Below are 22562 nucleotides of genomic sequence, written 5' to 3'. Positions count from 1 at the left end.
TCCTGCCCATCAGTTCCCTGAGGGAGTCAAAGTCTGCTTTTCTGAAGTCTAGGGTCCATATTCTGCTGCTCTCCTTTCTTCCTTGTGTCAGGATCCTGAACTCGACTATCTCATGGTCACTGCCTCCCAGGTTCCCATCCACTTTTGCTTCCCCTACTAACTCTTCTCTGTTTGTGAGCAGCATGTCAAGAAGAGCTCTGCCCCTAGTTGGTTCTTCCAGCACTTGGTCCAGGAAATTGTCCCCTACATTTTCCAAAAACTTCCTGGATTGTCTGTGCACTGCTGTATTGCTCTCCCAGCAGATATTGGGGTGATTAAAGTCTCCCATGAGAACCAGGGTCTGTGATCTAGTAACTTCTGCTAGTTGCCGGAAGAAAGCCTCATCCACTTCATCCCTCTGTTCTGGTGGTCTATAGCAGGCTCCCACCACGACATCACCCTTGTTGCTCACACTTCTAAACTTAATCCAGAGACTCTCAGGTTTTTCTGCAGTTTCATACTGGAGCTGTGAGCAGTCATACTGCTCTCTTACATACAATGCAACTCCCCCACCTTTTCTGCCCTGCCTGTCCTTCCTGAACAGTTTATATCCATCCATGACCGTACTCCAGTCATGCGAGTTATCCCACCAATTCTCTGTTATTCCAATCACATCATAGTTCCTTGACTGTGCCAGGACTTCCAGTTCTCCCTGCTTGTTTCCCAGGCTTCTTGCATTTGTGTCTAGGCACTTAAGATAACTCGCTGATTGTCCTGCTTTCTCAGTCTGAGACAGGAGTCCTCCCCTCTTGCACTCTCCTTCTCCTGCTTCCTCCCGGTATCCCATTTCCCCACTTACCTCAGGGATTTGGTCTCCTTCCCCTGGTGAAACTAATTTAAAGATTCCAGACAAGTTGGATTCCAGACAAGTGATTTCCATAAAGTTTTAGAATTTGTTTGGGGAGAGGTATTGGAAACCATTAAGGCCAGATCTTTGCTGTCTGGTATAGTTTCAGCTATTCAGAGTATTCCCATTGACTCAGAAGTAGCAAGCACTAGGTGTGGTAAGTGTTATGTGGGATGAAGACCTTATTTGCAAACTCTTTGAAGCAGGGATCTGTCTGCAAACTTCAAAGCCATGTGTCATAGTGCTCCAGGGCTTGTACGTTTTGAGTGGACACACACATCCTTCACCTGTTTCTACAGGGCTGTGTTGCAATTGCACAGCGTGAGTCCTAATCACTCATTTAAAATACCCATAACAACCAGTTGATATTTTACTTTCCTTCGTATTTTCAGTGTTGTCACTTTTTTGTTTGTGGTTTTGTTTGCTGTGTTGCTTTATTACTTATTTTTACCGTTCTGTTTGTGTGAAGTATTCATCAAATTAAGAATTGACGTCTCGTAGAAATGGTATGAGCCTGAGTGAATACCTTTTACTCTCCTCTCCAGTATCAGAAAATATGGTATTAATATTTGCCATGAGAGCATGACTATTTCTAGTTGACTCATAGATTTGTTTAGCATCTTAAAGCTGAGCTGCGTGCACATTACTATGCATTCAAGAGGGATAGTTTTGTGAAATGCAAAAGTCCCGTGCAGGCTAGTGTTTTGGCAGATGTTTCATTTTTTTGAGAGTAGCTTTCCCTGAAGATTTAGTGTTCTTGGTAGGAGTAGGTTATTAAATTGGGCCTCTGGTGCATGTTTTTAATGCTTTTACTTAATGCCCCTGACTGTGTTTTATTTCTATAGCTGTTTTCAGTATGCCACATTTTGGTGTGTTTACTAGCTTGAGTTGTTAGAAAGGATACATGTACTCCAAGCGCAGTGTTAATTTTCTTTTTATTTGATTTCATGTTAAATACACATTTTAAACAGTGCACCTTATTAATTATCCCTTGTTTTAATATTCTTTCTTCTTCCATTCCTATGAATTGTTTAAAAATATGCATTATATCTAGGGTTTTTGTTTGTACTGGTGGCGCACATCCACACAGTACCTCAATATTGGTGGAGCACATAACATTCATTCCTCACATGGATGGAAAAAATTAGAGGGAACGTTGGTGACGACTCTTTCTTGGGTGGATGGGCCAATCCTGGGGCCCATTACCTCTCAGTGATTGATTTTCCATTCCAAGACCATAAAGTAGATTTTCAATGTAAATCCTTTGTTCCTTACATACACCCCGTACGTTGATCTCTCAGTCATGATAAGTCTCAACCAATTATGAGCTTTTTGTAGATGCCTCTGTCACAGAGTCATTGTGTCAGTGCTCTGGAACTACTCTGTATAAAGCCAGTCAGGACTCCTGGGGGAGCCTCCTCTCTCTGAGCGTACAGTCTCGAGGGCAGAAGCTTACACAAGGTCGACCTTCCCGGGTCTGACCTCAGAGCATTCAGCATCCCCAGCCACACTGTGTGCTTCCTGCAGTGAGTTCCCCCGCATGGGGCTCCTGAGGATGCCAGAAAGCCCTGTACCCCAACTCCACAGTCAGACGTGACTCTGTCAGCCAGTAAAACAGAAGGTTTATTAGACGACAGGAACACAGCGTAGAACAGAGCTTGCTATTACAGAAATCAGTGACTTTCAGCAAAGTCCATCTTGGTAGTCCTGGGCCAGATGCCCTGGACTCCTCCTCTTCCAGTCCCCCCCATGCAGACTTCCCGCTTCCAGTGAACTGACCTCCAACACCCCCCTGTTGCTCTTCCTCCATCTCCTGGTCTCACTTCCCAGGTAAAAGGTGTCATCTGGTTGCACCCCTCTCCTGGGTCTCCGGTTACATAAGTGCAGGCAGCTAGGAAGCTTCACCTGCCCCGAGGGCCTCAGCAAAAATCACACAGCCAATTCCCTCCACCAAAGTATTGGTGCAGCACACTGGGAAACTGAGGTACACACATTTATTAGTATAGGACAGTAAGACTCACATGCAACATAACAAAATGAATAAACCCCCACTTTGTCACAGCCTCAAATGATCTCCCCTATAGGTAAATACCCTCTAAAAGATCGCTTGATGATTACATGTTCTGTTCATTCCCTCTGAAGGACCTGGCATTGGCCACTGATCTAGATGGACCTTTGATCTGCTGCAGTGAGCTGTTCTTATGTTCAGTCTCTATCAGGAGTATCTACTCATTTGGACTCACTGGGGAGCCACAGAAAGAAACACGGTGTGCTGAGGCAAGAAGGCCCAGTCTCGGAGCAAGTGAGGTCACGCTTGTCTAAAGCTAAACCTAAGCCCAGCCCATGAAAGGGGGCACTCCCAGGAGAGACTATATAAAGGCTGGAGCATAAAACAACTTTGTAAACCTGAGAGAGCTGCCTTGGGGACAGTGACAGGGAGAATCCCCCAAAGTGACGCCTTTGATTCTGCTCTTCTCTCCTTTGGTTCATAGAATCATAGAACTGGAAGGGACCTCGAGAGGTCATCTAGTCTAGTCCTCTGCACTCGAGGCAGGACTAAGTGTAATCTAGACCATCCCTGACAGGTGTTTGTCCATCTTGCTCTTAAATATCCCCAATGATGGAGATTCCACAACCTCCCTAGGCAATTTATTCCAGTGCTTAACCACTCTGACACTTAGGGAGTTTTTCCTAATGTCCAACCTAAACCGTTCTTGCTGCAATTTAAGCCCATTACTTCTTGTCCTATCCTCAGAGGTTAAAAAGAACTATTTTTCTCCTTCCTCCTTGTAACAACCTTTTATGTACTTGAAAACTGTTATCTTGTCCCCTTTCAGTCTTCTCTTCTCCAGACTAAACAAACCTAGTTTTTTCAATCTTGCCTCATAACTCATGTTTCCTAGACCTTCAGTCATTTTTGTTGCTCTTCTTTGGACTTTCACCAATTTGTCTTTCCTGAAATGTGGCACCCAGAACTGGACACATTACTCCAGTTGAGGCCTAATCAGCATGGAGTAGAGCGGAAGAATTTCTTCTTGTGTCTTGCTTACAGTACTCCTGCTAATACATTCCAGAATTATACTTGCTTTTTTTGCAATAGTGTAACATTGTTGACTCATATTTAGCTTGTGATCCACTGTGACTCCCAGATCCGTCTCCGCAGTGCTCCTTCCTAGGCAGTCATTTCCTGTCTTGCATGTGTGCAACTGATGGTTCCTTCCTAAGCGCTGTACTTTGCATTTGCCCTTATTGAATTTCATCCTATCTACTTCAGACCATTTCTCCAGTTTATTTTCCAAAGCACTTGTAACCCTCCAGCTTGGTATCGTCCGCAAACTTGATAAGTGTAACAGAGAGACTCTGTTACTGGGAGGTTTTCACCGTGTCTCAGAGGTTTACACCTTGGTGGGAGGGGGCTACGCCTGCACTGCAATAAAGTCACTCTGTGCTTCACAGTGTGTCAGAACCTAGAATGTTCATTAGCAAGGAGAAATCCTGGGTGGAGTCGGCTTGTGGAATGGACAAAAGCCCCATCTGAATTCTCTCATGTTGCCCTTCTCACCCTGGTAGGCTACAGAATAATGTCCAGGTTTCACTCCAGATCCACCCAGGGGGAAGGAAATGGCTGCAATGGAGCTGGCTCAGGTAAGGGATTATCAGGAGCTGGTGATGGGCTCTGCTTGGAAGAAGAGTGCTTTACCTAAGCCACTCAAGGACAGATAGAAGACAACAGCCAATTTCCCAGCTCCCGAATCTTGCACACCTGCTGTAGTATAATCCAGAATTATACCATCTTATAGTGCACAGAGATCTGTATTATGTAAGCCCATTAATATAGTTCCCTTTCCCCTCGATATGGGAAAGATAGGCACAACAAGCTTGGGCTAACCAAGCTGAGTTTTTTCCCCAGACACTTCACTCAAAATACACTGGTTAAAATAAAGCATAAAACAAGTTTATTAAGTACAGAAAGATAGATTAAGTGATTATAAGTGATAACAAACAGCTCAAAGCAGATTACTTAGCAAATAATCAAAATCTCAAACTAAGCCTAACATACTATCTGGATAGAATTTGAATTAGCAATTTCTCACCCTGACTGATGGTACAAGCAGTCCACCAAGTTTTCATACACAAGCTAGAAATCCCTTTAGCCTCAGACCAGCACTTCTCCCACTTCAGTCTTTGTTCCTCAGGTGTTTCCAGGAATTCTCTTGTGTGGGGAATGAGGCCAAGAAATGCCGTCACACCCCACCTTATGTAGCTTTTCCATATGTTGGGACACCTTTGTTTGAAACTGAGTTCCCAGTCCAGTTTGTGGGAAAAATACAGGTACTAAAATGGAGTTCAGTGTCATGTGATCTGGTCACATGCCCTAGCATGCCCTGCTGAGTGCTAAGCTCTTACATGGTCCATTGTCTTTGATGAGCCATCAACACTATCTGGCGTCTTCATTGTTGTACCTGAAAGACTAGTTGTAGGTGTTACCCAGAGTAAGCACATTTGAAATACAGATAAATAGTCAATATCCATAACTTCAGATACAAATATGATGCACACACACAAATGGGATAATCATATTCAGCAAATCATAACTTTTCCAATGACACCACACATGATGCATCTTGCACAAAATGCATCATAATTATGTCCTAATAATATTATAACCATACCACTATGATGAATATGGGGTGTCGTGTCAGATAGGGCCTAATTTCAAGGCACAGGAGTTGAGAATGGAACTTCCCCTCTTTGTGGAACAGGAAATAACCCTCCAATCAGGACTGGGACAACTTCCAAGACTCCCAGTGCTAGAGCCTGAATCTACTGGCATTTCATTAGTTACACCCACCGCCAATCTTTGTGGGAACTGCAGATTTTATCAGTGATGATTTTATATTCTCATCTAGGTCATTGATAAGAATGTTAAATAGCACAGGGCCAAGAACCAGTTCTTGGAGGAAGCCGCTAGAAATAAATCCACTCGACCATGGTTCCCCATTTACAATCCCAGTTTTTAATCTATTTCATGTATGCCGTGTTTATTTTGTATCATTCTAGTTCTTTAGTCAAAATGTTGTGCTCGACCAAGTTGTATGCCTTACAGAAGTTTAGGTATATTACATCAATATCTTTAGTGGCAACCAAACTTTTCATCTCCTCCAATAAGGATGTCCAGTTAGTTTGATAGGAATCTATTTTCTCTAAACCTTTAATGGGTACTAATTATATTACTCTTTTAATTCTTTATTAATGAAATCCAGTATCGACTGCTCCATTATCTTGCCCAGTATTGATGTCAGACCGATACTCTTGTAATTAGCTGGGGCATCTCTTTTACACTTCTTAATACTGGCACAGCATTAGCTTTATTCCAGTCTTCTGGAATTTCCCCAGTGTTCCAAGTCCTAATTAAAATCACCATTAACAGTCCACCACACTCCTCCAGCAGGTCTTTCAAAACTCTTGGATACAAGTTATCTGGACCTGCTTATTTAAACATGTCTAACTTTAATAGCTACTGTTTAAAGTCACCGTGAAGTCCTGTTGGAATGGAAAGAGTGTCGTTGTCAACATCTGATGATATGTGTTACATCATCTGTTTTTCTCCAAATCCAGGAGAGAAATATTTATTGAAGACTTTTACCTCTTCTTCTGCATTATTTTTGATAATTCTGCCATTTCCATCTAGTAATGGACCACTGCCGTTGTTAGGATTCATATACTTTTCAAAACTTCCTTCTTATTTTCATTGATTGGTCATTGATTTCTGATAGCTTCCCTTACCAGTTTTCTACAGTTCTGACCTTCTAACTTATATTCTTTACTATTGACTTCCCCTTTCTTCCATATATTTTATTTGGAGAGTATTGGGATTCCTACCAGGGAGCCACCAGCAGGATCCAGAGACAGCTCCATCTCCTATATCAAGCTCTGGCTAGTAGGTATCTGATAAATGTGAAGACCCTGTCCCCCTGTCAGCTGGGAGACACAAGTTTCTCTCTTGCTACCCTCTGATGCCGGCTGGCTGCTCAAAGCAAGGTGAGGTGGGACTTTGTTAACATGTGCCTCCCATAGCTCCCATTTACCTGGTGCTACTGTTCCATGAATAATGGGGTTGTGAGTGGGGCATCAGATACTGAATGTTGGACTCTTCCTCTTTCAGGGGCTGGTGACTTTCGAGGAAGTGGCTCTGTATTTCACCAGGGAAGAGGGAGCTCTGCTGGACCTCGCTCAGAGAGCCCTCTACAGGGATGTCATGCAGGAGAACTATGAGTCGGTGGTCTTGCTGGGTAAGGAGTGCTGTCACCTTGGTTATTAGAAGCTGTGGGGTTTCTAAAGCACCGGAGTAGTAATAACTTTATATCTTTATTCATCATACAAGTTTTGACAAGTTTCCTTGTCCCCCTTTCTTTAGTTTATCTCCCAGCCATTAGAATAATATTTGGACATGTGCCTTTTTGGTGCTATCAGTCATTTTAAAATTGCATTTAATGTATCCTTATTGGATACATTAATAACTGTAGCTTTCATGCCTTTTCCTCATTTTAAGAGGAAAATATGCCACCTGTAGAATTATAAATTAAGTAAATAGATGTATGACTCATGCATGGCTTGTGTGACAGTCAGATGAGCTCCTCTTCTGATAGGAGAGCGTATAATGTTGCCATTCAGGACCCCACGGGTGAAGGGAGAACAGAGCCGTGGGGGAGAGGAGCAGGGGTGGAGTAGATAATTCTGGGATGCCCAGATATGGGGAAGATGTGTGCAGGCTAATATGCTTCTTAGCTATTAAGAAGGGAGGGAGGAAGTAGTGAGAGATGAGAAGGGAACACAAGAAGCTACCAAGGTGCCGGGAGGTGGTGCTGGCTGAGAGTAATGGGAAGAAGGGGAAGGGAATCTGGAGGAAAGGCACCCAGGAAGTGGGCTGGGTGGGTCAGTGGGAGGGAGAAGAGGTTTGGGGATCTAGAGCTCTGGGGGATCCTAGACCTTTAACCCCGAATCCCTACCTAAGCCTTGTTGCTTTAGAGTCTGCACTCCAGTTTTATTTCTGTTCAGTTTCACTTCATTATACATATTTTCCTCAAATGTTGTTTTAACTCTTGACCTCCCTCCCCCTCTCATTAACCCCCTCCCTATATAACCTCTCCATCTCGCTGCACAGCGACGCCGGCCACCGATCCTGAATCCTTGCTGCATTCCTCCCTCCCATAGCAGGGCCACTACCCAGACACACATGGGCACCTTGTTGATGATATCACAGGGTGGTAGTGTAGCCTGTACAATTTTTACACCTATAAGATTACGTACTGGGGTACAACTTTCCCTTGTACATGGCTACTGAAAGTTAATTGAGAAGATGAAATTTGGTGAAACACACAAATTTTATTTAATACAGACAGTTATAATTGAAATCACAGGCAAGGATCAATACACATAACAATTAGACTAAGGTAAGTATAGTAAAGAGAGACACCGTTGGAAAGATTGAGGGGCAAAGGAGACCATCAGAATGGAGGCCTTGCTTCACTTTTCTTGGGGACCTGACAAAATGAAAAAATGGTAACTAGGAGAGGTATTTTATCCACTTTCTTATGGTAAGAGGATGGCTATATGCCATATCTGCTCCTTTACTTTGATTACAAGAATGTCAATAGCTGCCCCAACCCATATGTGGCCTTGGGTAGTCCATAATTAAGCATCAAGCATTAATACTCATGATTTACATCACTTATTTATTAATAATTCCAATACACGAATGCATCCAACTGCTGAGATACTGCATAGCAACCTAATTGCTAAAGCCCGCCTCAAACTTCCTTCTTTCAGAATCCTGTGGCGTATTGCATCTGTTTGTGGTTCCTCGTTAGTCTCTCAAAATCAAGGTGCAAAATATCTGACCTAGGATCCTCTCCTTAGACCTATTCCGATAAATCCCGACTTCAGCATAACTACTCCCACAAAGCCTCCACCTAACATAAGGCCCTTAACTGTAGCAAGCTTAATAACCCCTTTATTTATGTTCACCTCCTTGCCCCTGCATGCATGTTCCAAACTAATAAGCAATACTCTGATAATGACATTTTACCTCTAGTGAATATAAAATTGCCCCCAAGACATGAGACTAGGTCATAAAATCAGGTCAGGGTCAAAATGAGTGAGAGTTTGGAGAGAGTCTTATCTCCCCTCTCCCCATCTGCAGCAGCCACAAGCTGCCTTCCCTCCAGGCTCCTTGGATCTTTTGAGCCTGTCCCTCCTGAGGTTGCATGGCCCAGTTCTTGTTTCTTACCTTCTCTTTTTCTGGAAGAATTAGAGGCTGTTGCTCCTGAATTTTAGTGTTTAATTCCCCAGCCTTCTCCACACACTGGGGGAGTTTAATTCTCCCTCCCATTGCACCTGAGTCACTAGATTTCCTAATACCCCAAAATGTGCTTTTGCAGTGTCACAGTTCTGGGGTAGCTAAGCCTTTGACCTGCCTACATGGTCTGTTCAAGGAATGTCCATGGGAGGATCTCAACTTGGCTGAGTGAAGCATACATGGACTCATTATGTTTTTGGGAGCAGGAAGAACTGGGCTCACAGGCGCAGGGAGCTCTACTGGAGTGAAGACAAATGGACAGGCACAGTGAAAGGAAACTAAACTGTTTTCTACAGCATCATGGCTCAAGGGCATTGGCCAGTATGGACTATACTGTCTTCTTTGCTTCTCTGTCCTAATCTAAGGACTTTCCAATGCTGTGTTTCAGTTCTCTAATAAACCCTGCTAAGTTTTAAAAGTCTACCCAGTGTCACAGCAAAATATTGCTGTGCGCATTGAATGAGGAACAGTCTCTGAAGAGGAGTGTAGTTCAACTGGACCTGCTGGCAGAGTTGACAGGTTGAAGTAGGAGTGTTGAAGCCAGAGGCTTCACAAGCACTGTTTAAAAGCCCAGGCATTGCACAGATCCTATGGATCCATGACAGCATGCCTAACGGGGAAAGGATATAAAACAGGGAAAGGATCTCAATGCGTATTTACCATGACCCCCTCATCAGTCCTCGTGGGAATCCCTGATCAGCTCTAAAGTGTATTAAAACCTTCCTTAAAGGCTTACTTCTTAGTTATCAGGTCATGTCAGTTTTGTTAGAGGGCCTCCCACTTCCATGGTTCTTGTCACGCAGACAGCAAAAGAATATAATGCCATAATGCCATGTTTATTACGGTTAGTTTCCAAGCAAGCTTATTCCTAAGCTTTTCACACCAGTCGGGCTTATCTCGATATGCCAATAGAGTCTGTTCCCCTGTGTTCCATTCCCAGCTCTGATGCTCCAGAGCCTTGCCTGTGTTTCTGTTCCCTCTCCTTAACAAACATGATTCCAATTTCCCTTCCCTCTCTATTTTCTATAGTCATATTCTCAGCTATACCTTAACCAATCATTTTACTGAAATTTAACTAACCAATCCTAACATATTGTAACAATTCTCTAACCAATTATATCCCACTACCCTAATTAACTTATACCTAGGAAAATTAAGTATACATCAGACAGAAACAATTAGAGAACCAGACAGATTAACAATAGAAAAGTGGTGGCCATAAAGATAAAACAATACAGAAATGAGGGTTTCAAAACCACAATCATTGAGAAGTGATTTCTTGCCAGACAGGCTGCTGTCAAACTAAGTTTTCTTAACCATCTTCAGGTGTGTTTCTTTATCTGGTGGTGATGGGCACTATCAGGATAGGATCATCTTCCTAACAGCCCAATAGCACCTTATTTCAGTGTGACTGGTTTGGGATGTGAGGATGTGAATGGATGCTTCCCAGCTTATGGCTTCTTCTGCTGTTTATCCAAAGGCCTTAGCCTAAGAACAAGGCCTCAGACTATCCTACTGAGAGAAGGCCCACACACAGGCAGACTGTGATTTTGATTCTTTGTTTTTATACCCTGGTAACTAGCTAAGTGATAAAAATACACCTAAGTTCTTAAAGTGTAGGCTTTACAGCCAAGGAGCTGGTCTTTGGATGTTACTGACTAAAAAGGATGCTTACTTTCATGTCTACATATTCCTGGGACACAGACGTTTCCTGCATTTCATGGTGGCTGGGCACCACTTCCAGTTCATAGCGCTTTCCTTTGGCCTGTCCTCGGCTCCCAGAGTGTTCACAAAATGCATGATGCCAGTGGCAGCTTATCTGACGCATCGAGGTTTCCAGATCTTCCCATATCTCAATGACTGGCTCATCAAGGGCAGTTCTCTGGGGCAGGTGCCAAGGAGCCTCGATTTGGTGCGCTTCACCTGTAGTGACTTGGGCCTGCTAATAAAAACATATAAGTCCACGTTGACACCAGTCCAGCGCATAGAATTTATTAGAGAATTTCTCGCGGGCCAGGGCCTGCTTTCCAGAGGTGCATTTTTGGTCCATATTGGACCTGATTTCCCACGTAAAGAGCAACCTGCTCACCATGGCCCACACGTGCCTGCGAGTGATGGGACACATGGCCGCATGCACGTACATGGTCAGCCATGCTTGACTTCATCTGTGGCCTCTGCAAGCATGTTTGGCCTCGGTCTATATCCCCAGCAGGCACGCTCTGGACCGTGTTGTCATGGTGCCCAGCCACATCCTCTCATCCCTGGACTGGTGGCTGGATCCCAAGTCGGTGCTGCAAGGAGTTCCCTTAATGACCCTATAGCCCTGTCGCACGCCCTCCTCTTGGACATGCAGGTCCTGACAGACAATACCACCACATCAACAGACAGGGCGGTGTCAGATCTTCAGCCCTTTGTTGGGAGGCGCTCAGCCTCTGATACTTTGTGTGCAGCATGCCAGTGATCTAGTCGCCGCCCACCTGCCAGGAACCAAGAACGTACTGGCAGATCACCTCAGCAGGACCTTGTAGTCTTGCCATGAATGGCCACTCCATCAGGAGGTGGACAACGTAATCCTGCACAGGTGGGGGACGCTGCAGGTGGACCTGTTTGCATCCAGGCAGAACAGAAAGTGCCACGTGTTCGGTTCTCTGCAGGGAAGGGACAAAAGTTCCCTGTCAGATGCCTTCTTGATTCAGTGGTCGCGAGTGCTGATGTCTGCCTTCGTGCCGGCGTCTTTAATCCACAAGATCCTGCTAATGATGATGCAAAACAAAGCAAATGTCATCCTCATAGCCCCCGCATGGCCTCAGCAACACTGGTTTGGCATGCTGTTGGGTCTTTCAGCAGGCACCCCACTGCAACTGCCTCTTCGGCTGGATCTGCTGTCCCAGAAACACAGCAGTCTGCTGTATCTGTTCCTGGCGATGCTGCACCTGACAGCTTGGCTTCTGCGTAGATAAGCATGGACGAATGGCAGTGCTCTGATGGTATCCAGCAGGTCCTGCTGGGCAGCAGAAAACCCTCCACCATGGCTACCTACATGGCAAAATGGAAGCAGTTCACGTGTTGGGCCTCTGACACATTTGCGCTGAAGAGGCCCCACTGCAGCACATCCTGGACCTTTGCTGCACCTTAAGCTCCTGGGCCTGTTGCTGTCTTTCTTCAGGGTACACCTGGCAGCCATTTTGTCGTTCCACACTCTGTTTCAAGGCAGGACCTGGGGATTACAGTGGATGAGAAGCTGGATATGAGTCAGCAGTGTGCCCTTGTTGCCAAGAAGGCTAACGGCATATTGGGCTGCTTGGTGGGATAATACACACGACTGGAATGTTGGTGTGGATGGCTATAGTTTGCTCAGGAAGGATAGACAGGGGAAAAAGGGAGGAGGTGTTGCCTTATATATTAAAAATGTACACACTTGGACTGAGATGGAGATGGACATAGGAGACGGAAGTGTTGAGAGTCTCTGGGTTAGGCTAAAAGGGGTAAAAAACATGGGTGATGTCGTGCTGGGAGTCTACTACAGGCCACCTAATCAGGTGGAAGAGGTGGATGAGGCTTTTTTCAAACAACTAACAAAATCATCCAAAGCCCAAGATTTGGTGGTGATGGGGGACTTCAACTATCCAGATATATGTTGGGAAAATAACACCGCGAGGCACAGACTATCCAATAAGTTCCTGGACTGCATTGCAGACAACTTTTTATTTCAGAAAGTTGAAAAAGCTACTGGGGGGAAGCTGTTCTAGACTTGATTTTAACAAATAGGGAGGAACTTGTTCAGAATTTGGAAGTAGGAGGAAGCTTGGGTGAAAGTGGTCATGAAATCATAGAGTTTGCAATTCTAAGGAAGGGTAGAAGGGAATACAGCAGAATAGAGACAATGGATTTCAGGAAGGCAGATTTTGGTAAGCTCAGAGAGCTGATAGGTAAAGTCCCATGGGAATCAAGACTGAGGGGGAAAAACAACTGAGGAGAGTTGGCAGTTTTTCAAAGGGATGCTATTAAGGGCCCAAAAGCAAGCTATTCCGATGGTTAGGAAAGATAGAAAATGTGGCAAAAGACCACCTTGGCTTAACCATGAGATCTTACGTGACCTACAAAATAAAAAGGCGTCATATAAAAAATGGAAACTAGGTCAGATTACAAAGGATGAATATAGGCAAATAACACAGGAATACAGAGGCAAGATTAGAAAGGCAAAGGTACAAAATGAACTCAAACTAGCTATGGGAATAAAGGGAAACAAGAAGACTTTTTATCAATACATTAGAAGCAAGAGGAAGACCAAGGACAGGGTAGGTCCACTGCTCAGTAAGGAGGGGGAAACAGTAACGGGAGACTTGGAAATGGCAGAGATGCTTAATGACTTCTTTGTTTCGGTCTTCACTGAGAAGTCTGAAGGAATGTCTAATATAGTGAATGCTTACGGGAAGAGGGTAGGTTTAGAAGATAAAATAAAAAAAGAGCAAGTAAAAAATCACTTAGAAAAGTTAGATGCCTGCAAGTCACCAGGGCCTGATGAAATGCATCCTAGAATACTCAAGGAGTTAATAGAAGAGGTATCTGAGCCTCTAGCTATTATCTTTGGGAAATCATGGGAGACGGGGGATATTCCAGAAGACTGGAAGGGTGCAAATATAGTGCCCATCTATAAAAAGGGAAATAAAAGCAATCCAGGAAACTACAGACCAGTTAGTTTAACTTCTGTGCCAGGGAAGATAATGGAGCAGGTAATTAAAGAAATCATCTGCAAACACTTGGAAGGTGGTAAGGTGATAGGGAATAGCCAGCATGGATTTGTAAAGAACAAATCGTGTCAAACTAATCTGATAGCGTTCTTTGATAGGATAACGAGCCTTGTGGATAAGGGAGAAGCGGTGGATGTGATATACCTAGACTTTAGTAAGGCATTTGATAGGGTCTCGCATGATATTCTTATAGATAAACTAGGAAAGTACAATTTAGATGGGGCTACTATAAGGTGGGTGCATAACTGGCTGGATAACCGTACTCAGAGAGTAGTTGTTAATGGCTCCCAATCCTGCTGGAAAGGTATAACAAGTGGGGTTCCACAGGGGTCTGTTTTGGGACCGGTTCTGTTCAATATCTTCATCAACGATTTAGATGTTGGCATAGAAAGTACGCTTATTAAGTTTGCGGACGATACCAAACTGGGAGGGATTGCAACTGCTTTGGAGGACAGGGTCAAAATTCAAAATGATCTGGACAAATTGGAGAAATGGTCTGAGGTAAACAGGATGAAGTTCAATAAAGATAAATGCAAAGTGCTCCACTTAGGAAGGAACAATCAGTTTCACACATACAGAATGGGAAGAGACTGTCTAGGAAGGAATATGGCAGAAAGAGATCTAGGGGTCATAGTGGACCACAAGCTTAATATGAGTCAACAGTGTGATACTGTTGCAAAAAAAGCAAACGTGATTCTGGGATGCATTAACAGGTGTGTTGTAAACAAGACACGAGAAGTCATTCTTCCGCTTTACTCTGCGCTGGTCAGGCCTCAGCTGGAGTATTGTGTCCAGTTCTGGGCACCGCATTTCAAGAAAGATGTGGAGAAATTGGAGAGGGTCCAGAGAAGAGCAACAAGAATGATTAAAGGTCTTGAGAACATGACCTATGAAGGAAGGCTGAAACAATTGGGTTGGTTTAGTTTGGAAAAGAGAAGACTAAGAGGGGACATGATAGCAGATTTCAGGTATCTAAAAGGGTGTCATCAGGAGGAGGGAGAAAACTTGTTCACCTTAGCCTCCAATGATAGAACAAGAAGCAATGGGCTTAAACTGCAGCAAGGGAGATTTAGATTGGACATTAGGAAAAAGTTCCTAACTGTCAGGGTAGTTAAACACTGGAATAGATTGCCTAGGGAAGTTGTGGAATCTCCATCTCTGGAGATATTTAAGAGTAGGTTAGATAAATGTCTATTAGGGATGGTCTAGACAATATTTGGTCCTGCCATGAGGGCAGGTGACTGGACTCGATGACCTCTCGAGGTCCCTTCCAGTCCTGGAGTCTATGAGTCTATTAGTAGGAGCATTGCCAGCAGATCGAGGGAACTTATTATTCCCCTGTATTCGGCACTGGTGAGGCCACATCTGGATATTGCGCCCAGTTTTGGGCACCCCACTACAGAAAGGATGTGGACAAATTGGAGAGAGTCCACAAGAGGGTAATGAAAATGATTAGGGGGCTGAGGCACATGACTTACGAGGAGAGGTTGAGGGAATTGGGATTGTTTAGTCTGCAGAAGAGAAGAGTGAGGGGGGATTTGATAGCAGCCTTCAACTACCTGAGGGGAGGTTCCAAAAAGGATGGAGCTCGGCTGTTCTCAGTGGTGTCAGATGACAGAACGAGGAGCAATGGTCTCTAATTGTAGTGAGGAAGGTCTTTGTTGAACTACAAGGGTGGTTCAGAAAAGGATGGCAGCAAAAAAAACTTCAGGACCAGACTTCAAAGAGAAACTGCTGAGCTTCAGGTCTTCTGCAAATTTGACACCATCAGCTCAGGATTAAACAAAGACTGTGAATGCCTTGCCAACTACAAAACCAGTTTCTCCTCCCTTAGTTTTCACACCTCAGCTGCTAGAAGAGGGCCTCATCCTCCCTGATTGAACTAACCTTGTTATCTCTAGCCTGCTTCTTGCTTGCATATATATACCTGCCCCTGGAAATTTCCATTACATGCATCCGACGAAGTGGATATTCACCCACGAAAGCTCATGCTCCAATACATCTGTTAGTCTATAAGGTGCCACCGGTCTCTTTGCTGCTTTTACAAATCCAGACTAACACGGCTACTCCTCTGATACAAGAGTGGTGAAGCACTGGAATGGATTCTGCAAGGAGGTGGTGGAATGTCCATCCTTAGAGGTTTTTACGGCCCAGCTTGACAAAGCCCTGGCTGGGATGATTTAGTTGATGTTGGACTAGATGACCTCCTGAAGTCTCTTCTAACCCTTAAAAAAAGACAGTCTTCGCCCATTCCATGATGGCGCATGGTTCTTGAAAGGTCTGGAGTACCTCTACCCTCATGTGTGGGACATGGTCTCCCCTTGGGACCTGAATCTTGTGCTGACAAGGCTCATGGGTCCCTGCTTTGAACTCTTTGCTTCCTGCTCCCTCCTGCTTCTCTCCTGCAAGGTCTCCTTTTTGGTCACTATATCTTTGGCCCATAGGGTGTCTGACATCAGGGCACTCACATCAGAGCTGCCTTGTACGGTCTTCTATAAGGACAAGGTCCAGCTGCGTCTGCACTCGGCTTTTTGCCCAAGCTCGTCTCCCAGTTTCATACTGGTCAAGACATATACTTACTGGTTTTTTGTCCAAAGCCTCATGCGATGGATGAGGAACACAGGCTGCATACCCTGGACGTCAGATGGGCGCTGGACTTCTACATAGATAGAATGAAGCTGTTCTGAAAGTCAACGCAGTTGTTGGTTACTGTCGCAGACAGGATGAAGGGTTGCCCAGTGTCTGCCCAGGGAATCTCGTCTTGGATCATGGCCTGCATCCATTACTCTTATGAACTGGTGACGGTGACCCTGTCGACTACAATGATGGCTCACTCCATTAGGGTGCAGGCATCAGCAGCCTTCCTGGCGCAGGTGCTGATCCAAGAAATCTGTCTGGCTGCAACCTGGTGAGATAATGCGATGTTGATGAGGGTTAGTTTCCAAGCAAGCATATTCCAGAGCTCTTCACACAAGTCGGGCTTATCTCAATACGCCAATATAGTCTGTTCTTCAGTGTTCCATTCCCAGCTCTGACGCTGCAGAGCGTTTACCCCGTAACCCTCTTCCCAGCTCTGATGCTGCAGAGCCTTACCTGTGTCCCAGTTCTCCGTTCCCCCCTTAACAAACATGATTCCAAGTTCCCTTCCCCCCTCCTTGACCCCAGTTTGTATAGTAATATTCTCAGCTATATCTTAACCAATCATTTTACTGAAATTTAACTAACCAATCCTGACATGTTGTAACACAATTCCCTAACCAATTATATCCCACTACCCTAATTAACTTATACCTAGCAAAATTAATTATACATCAGACAGAAACAGTTAGAGAACTAGACAGGTTAACAATAGAAAAGTGGGGGACATAAAAATAAAACAATACAGAAATGAGGTTTTCACAACCACAACATTGAGAACTAATTTCTTGCCAGACAGGATGTTATCAAACTAAGTTTTCTTTAACCATCTTCAGGTGTGTTTCTTTATCTGGTGGTGATGGGCACTATCAGGACAGGATCATCTTCCTACCAACCCAATACCACCATATTTCAGTGTGACTGGTTTGGGATAGGACGGTATGACCCTTCGCTACCCAGCTTATGGCTGCCCCTGCTGCTTAGCCAAAGGCCTTAGCCTAAGATCAAGCTCTCGGACTATCCTAGTGAGAGAAGGCCCATACACAGGCAGACTGTGATTTTGATTCTTTGTTTTTATAGCCCGGTAACTAGCTAAGTGATAAAAATACACCCAAGTTCTTAAAGTATAGGCTTTACAGCCAAGGAAGCTGGTCTTTGGATGTTACTGACTAAAAATGAGCTGGGGGTAAAGCCATGGAATATTCTTTGTGACAAGTATCCCACAAATTCCACTGACCTCCCTTGTTTTCTTTGCTTTGAGCAGGGTTTCCAGTTTCCAAACCTGATGTGATCTCAAAGCTGGAACGAGGGGAAGAGCCATGGGTCCCAGACCTCCAGGGCTTTGAGAGAGCCTGCACAGGTGAGCAATTGGTTAAAGCAGGGGCCAGCAACCTTTCAGAAGTGGTGTGCCGAGTCTTCATTTATTCACTCTAATTTAAGGTTTTGCGTGGCAATAATATATTTTAACATTTTTAGAAGGTCTCTTTCTATGTCTATAATATATAACTAAACTATGTTGTATGTAAAGTAAGTAAGGTTTTTAAAATGTTTAAGAAGCTTCATTTAAAATTAAAGTAAAATGCAGAGCCTCCTGTACCAGTGGCCAGGACCCAGGCAGTGTGAGTGCCACTAAAATCAGTTCTCACGCGTGCCATAGGTTGCGTACTCCTGGGTTAAACCAACTCAAAAACTGTCTGTGAATACAAGAAACACTTGGGATGCTCTACAAAGACCTTGTGAGCTCTCCAAGTTCAAGATTGTTCCCTGCAGATGTGGAATCATTAGGCAGATGTCATTCATGGCTTCCCACCTGTCCTGACTGACAGCTGGCAGCAGATCCCTCCCCAATCTCGCTTTCCTCTGAGTGTTCTGGGGAGATGTGGACCAAAACTGATCCCTTTCTCCTCTGGGGAAGGGTTTGGGGAAAATCAGCTCCTGATAGGTTTGATCTCTCCCACACATATTTTGGTTTGTTCATCTCTTTTTTTCAATTCCTGTCTCTCAGATTTCCTTTCTCTCTGGCACAGGGAGTGACCTATGTCTGGATTCTCTCTGTCTCCCATCAGGTGACGGGATGGTGCGTGAGAATGAGGAGGAGAAACCCCAGCAGGAAGATGCTGAGCAAGTAGAACCACATGGGATGTTATCAGGAAGATCCAAAGGGAATGTTTCTGGGATTTGTGCACTCCCAGAAAAAGCAAAAGCCTGTGAGACTCCGCAGATTCCAGAGGAAAACTTGAGTAGCCACTCAGACCTTATTACTCGTGAGAGAATCAATGTGGAAGAGACACACTACATATGCCATGAGTGTGGGAAAAGCTTCAGTGGGAGCTCAGACCTCTTCACACATCAGAGACTCCACAGGGGAGAGAGACCCTACATGTGCTCTGAGTGTGGGAAAAGCTTCAATCAGAGCTATACCCTTATCAGACATTGGAGAACCCACACCGGAGAGAAGCCCTATACGTGCTCTGACTGTGGGAAAAGCTTCAATCAGAGCTCAACCCTTATCAGACATAGGAAAATCCACACGAGTGAGAAACCTTACGGATGCTCTGAGTGTGGGAAACGCTTCATTGATAGTTTAGCCCTCATCTCACATCAGAAAATCCACACAGGAGAGATGCCCTATACATGCTCTGAGTGTAGGAAAAGTTTCAATAATAGCTCTGACCTCATCAAACATCGTAGAATCCACACAGGAGAGAGACCCTACATGTGTTCTGAGTGCGGGAAAAGCTTCAATCAGAGCTCAATCCTTGTTAGACATCAGAAAATCCACATGAGAGAGAACTGGAACAAATGCCTTGACTAGGGCTGGCCAAAGATGTTTCTTTAAAAAAAAAATCATATTTGCTAATTCCCACATATGATCTTTGTACCATGTTCACTATGGTCTCTCAGGTCCCCTAGATAAGTTGCCTGCTTCTGCCTTCTGCAGCTCACCCTTCTTTGGGGTCAGTCCTGTGATCTTTTATATTGACTCCTTTCCTTTGAGTCATAGGAGTGTGTGTCCCTCCAGCCAGGAATGTTCATCAGCTCCTGGTGGGAGAGAGGTTTTATCAACAAGCTACACTGAGGCAAAAACTACCTGTGCCTTCCATCCACTAGGACTGTATATGGCGTTGGCTGCTCAAGTTAGTGATCTTGGTGTAAAAAGTTGTAGTGCAGATGCAGCCCAGGTGCAGTGGTTGGCATTAGCTTTCCCCTTGACCTGACCTAAACTCCATCACTGTTCCTAGTCTAAACAAACCCTGAGCATTACGGTTATACTGTTCCCCCATTTCACAGCAATTGTTAGTCATCAAGTTCCCCCTTCGGGAATAAATTGTTTCATTCCTGTTTGCTCTGATGTTGCTTCAGGTTGTGCTGCAGAGCAGATATTTGTCCCTCCATTTTCCTCACTTAAAATATATTGAACTATAACAAAGAGCAGGAACAGGGCAGGGATAGGGAAAAATGTCATTTAACCTTCTGGAACAGAAGAAGATAGGGTAAAGCAGAAGGATTCCCGTATTCCTCATCACCATCCCAGTTCCCCTGTTGTTCAGTTGGTTAGGTCAATATTTTTTCTAAAGGGCTGAGAAGAGTATTCCCTACTAAATGACTTGTAACTAAGGAAAATACCCATGCATTTGGCTCCCAACGCAGTTGTGGTCCAGGCCCTGCAGGAGGTCGTTCCTGAAGATATCTCCATCCTAATCAGGTGCGTGTTGTCTATTAGTTGGGAAATGCAATTCCTACCTAGGTAGAGATGGGAAAAATGGAAGTGACATTTCTGTTCAGCTCACCCCTGGGAGATGCTGCAAATGTGTAGAAAATGAAATCCATGTTGAATGTGATATAGCTGCAGAAAGAAACCTAGTTTTAATAGATACCTGACATCTGGTGTCTTATAGGGATTCTAAGCTGCACCTGAATTTAGTCCCTAATTTAATCTGTGCCACCAGATTAAAGAAATAAAAGGACATTTTGGGGGAGTTATACCTCACTATCGTTACTGATCTGTTGTGCAGTTGGTGAAGAATTCTACGCCAGAGAAGTGTAAAATTACTCCAAGGAAGATCAAAGATTTGACAAGAACTCAGGTAGAAATTGCTGGTACGAGTGGTTGATTTTTCACCCCGGAAATGGAAGCTATGGTGACCCGTTTCCCAGGTAAACTATTTTTAGAACACTGCTTATTAGTTAAGTGGCATTGATCATGCTCCTAAAGGACACCATGATTAAATTGGGCACAACTGTCTTTTTCAACTGATTCCTTCAGAGCCATTCCATGCCCATGGGTCCCAGTCTGGCTGCCTTATTGGACAAGAAGCACTTGCATCCTGGGCAAATGGTTTGTAGCCAGTGAGGGAATGTATCCGATCCCAAGGTCATAGTGCAGAATATATGAATGCTGAGTCCAACGTCTGTGGTTTGGTCTCTTAGTTTACTCTTGAATCTAATGCATTTGTATCACTTCTCCACCTCCTGCTACTCTGAAAGATTAGAAAGTGTGAAAATGGAGCACAGGTGTTTTTTTCTCATGATACAACCTTCCCACATAGTGTGAGACCCCTTCCACCCACACTTCTGGGAGAAGACCCAGAGAGAAATGAACTGACAGAAATGGAAGGCTCCTAGGTTATTGTAGATTGGACTTCACACACAGCTGACTGGGTGGAAATGGGAATTAAGAGAAAACTGCCTATCGGTTTATATTTTGTAATCTTTGAATACGTTGTTTCCAGTGACAATGAAATTTAAATATGAAGTTTAATTAGTGTAAGAGGCTGATTCTGTGATAACTTTCAGTGTTACAATATGATTCGAGTTTTCTTCTAATTCTCTCCCTGCCCCCTCCTACTATATCAGAAAGGGTGGTTAATCCTGAAATTAAAACCTCACTCCAAAGGAATTAGAGTGGGGGAATATGTGAGAGAAATAGCCTGTATGAGAAGAGAGATCCAGTATGGACTGTAATTATTTCTATTTAAAATGGAATTTATTTTGATAAATTTTAAAATAAATCTTCTGTTAAGAGGAAAATTACTTGAGACAAGATGTGTAACCTTTTACCCATTCCCCACAGTGCTGGTGTGTTTGTTTGTTTTATCTTTCCTCCGGTGGTTGTTTTTTAATAAAAGAATAGTTTTGGTTTGAAAGCAATCTTTATTCCATTAGTTGAAAGCAAACAGATCCCTACGAAGCAACAGGCAATTTTCTTATAACTTCATAGTGCATTGTCTGTATCAATCCCCTCCTAGCATTACAAGTACTGCACTGCTGTATGTAGCAACAAATATTAGTAGCTTTCAGCTTCAAATTTCTGACTCAAGGTATCCCTGATCCTCCAGGTGCTAAGCCTCAGTGGTCCAGCCCTGAGTGAAGCTTTCACCCTTCCTCATGGTGCTTAAAATAGAATCATAGACTTTAAGGTTGAAAGGGACCATTATGATCATCTAGTCTGACCTCCTGCACAATGCAGGCCACAGAATCTCACCCACCCACTCATGTATCAGACCTTTGTCTGAGCCATTTGAAGTCCTCAAATCATGGTTTAAAGACTTCAAGATGCAGAGAATCAGCTAAACCCTGAGCATGTGGGCAAGACTCACCAGCCAGACTCCCAGGAAAGAATTCTCTGTAGTAACTCCCATCCCACCCCATTTAACATCCCATCACAGGCCATTGGGCATATTTACCGCTAATAGTCAAAGACCAATTAATTGCTAAAAATTAGGCTATCCTATTATACCATTCCCCTCCATAAATTTATCAAGCTTAGTCTTGAAGCCAGATATGTCTCTTGCCCCCACTAGTCCCCTTGGAAGGCTGTTCCAGAACTTCACTCCTCTGATGGTTAGAAACCTTTGTCTAATTTTAAGTCTAAGCTTCCTGATGGCCAGTTTATATCCATTTGTTCTTGCATCCACATTAGTACTGA

The 22562-nt window shown here is 44.0% G+C and overlaps 3 protein-coding genes across 5 annotated transcripts in view; 2 read left to right on the top strand and 1 right to left on the bottom strand.

Annotated features, from left to right (window-relative positions):
- The window catches only part of LOC127039371 (zinc finger protein 883-like), a 341025-nt gene that overhangs the window by 61978 nt on the left and 256485 nt on the right, over nucleotides 1-22562 (top strand). Inside the window, exon 3 of the mRNA XM_050932960.1 lies at nucleotides 4457-4531. Coding sequence (XP_050788917.1) covers nucleotides 4508-4531 — 24 coding nt within the window. The 5' untranslated portion in view covers nucleotides 4457-4507. The remainder of the gene's footprint in view (nucleotides 1-4456; nucleotides 4532-22562) is intronic.
- The window catches only part of LOC127039349 (zinc finger protein 154-like), a 197641-nt gene that overhangs the window by 14785 nt on the left and 160294 nt on the right, over nucleotides 1-22562 (bottom strand). The gene's annotated exons all lie outside the window — the stretch shown is intronic.
- The window catches only part of LOC127039346 (zinc finger protein 883-like), a 205128-nt gene that overhangs the window by 61978 nt on the left and 120588 nt on the right, over nucleotides 1-22562 (top strand). Inside the window, exons 3-4 of one of the 2 annotated variants that reach the window (XM_050932876.1) lie at nucleotides 6755-6827; nucleotides 7053-7179. In XM_050932876.1, coding sequence (XP_050788833.1) covers nucleotides 6755-6827; nucleotides 7053-7179 — 200 coding nt within the window. Of the gene's footprint in view, nucleotides 1-4456; nucleotides 4532-6754; nucleotides 6828-7052; nucleotides 7180-22562 lie in introns of both variants that reach the window. The other variant, XM_050932877.1, reaches the window with a different exon arrangement.

Source organism: Gopherus flavomarginatus, chromosome 23 (genome assembly GCF_025201925.1).
Source record: "Gopherus flavomarginatus isolate rGopFla2 chromosome 23, rGopFla2.mat.asm, whole genome shotgun sequence".
In the NCBI taxonomy this organism is placed as follows: Eukaryota; Metazoa; Chordata; order Testudines; family Testudinidae; genus Gopherus; species Gopherus flavomarginatus.
Note: the sequence above shows the minus strand (reverse complement) of the source record. Positions and strands in the feature narration are given on the sequence as shown.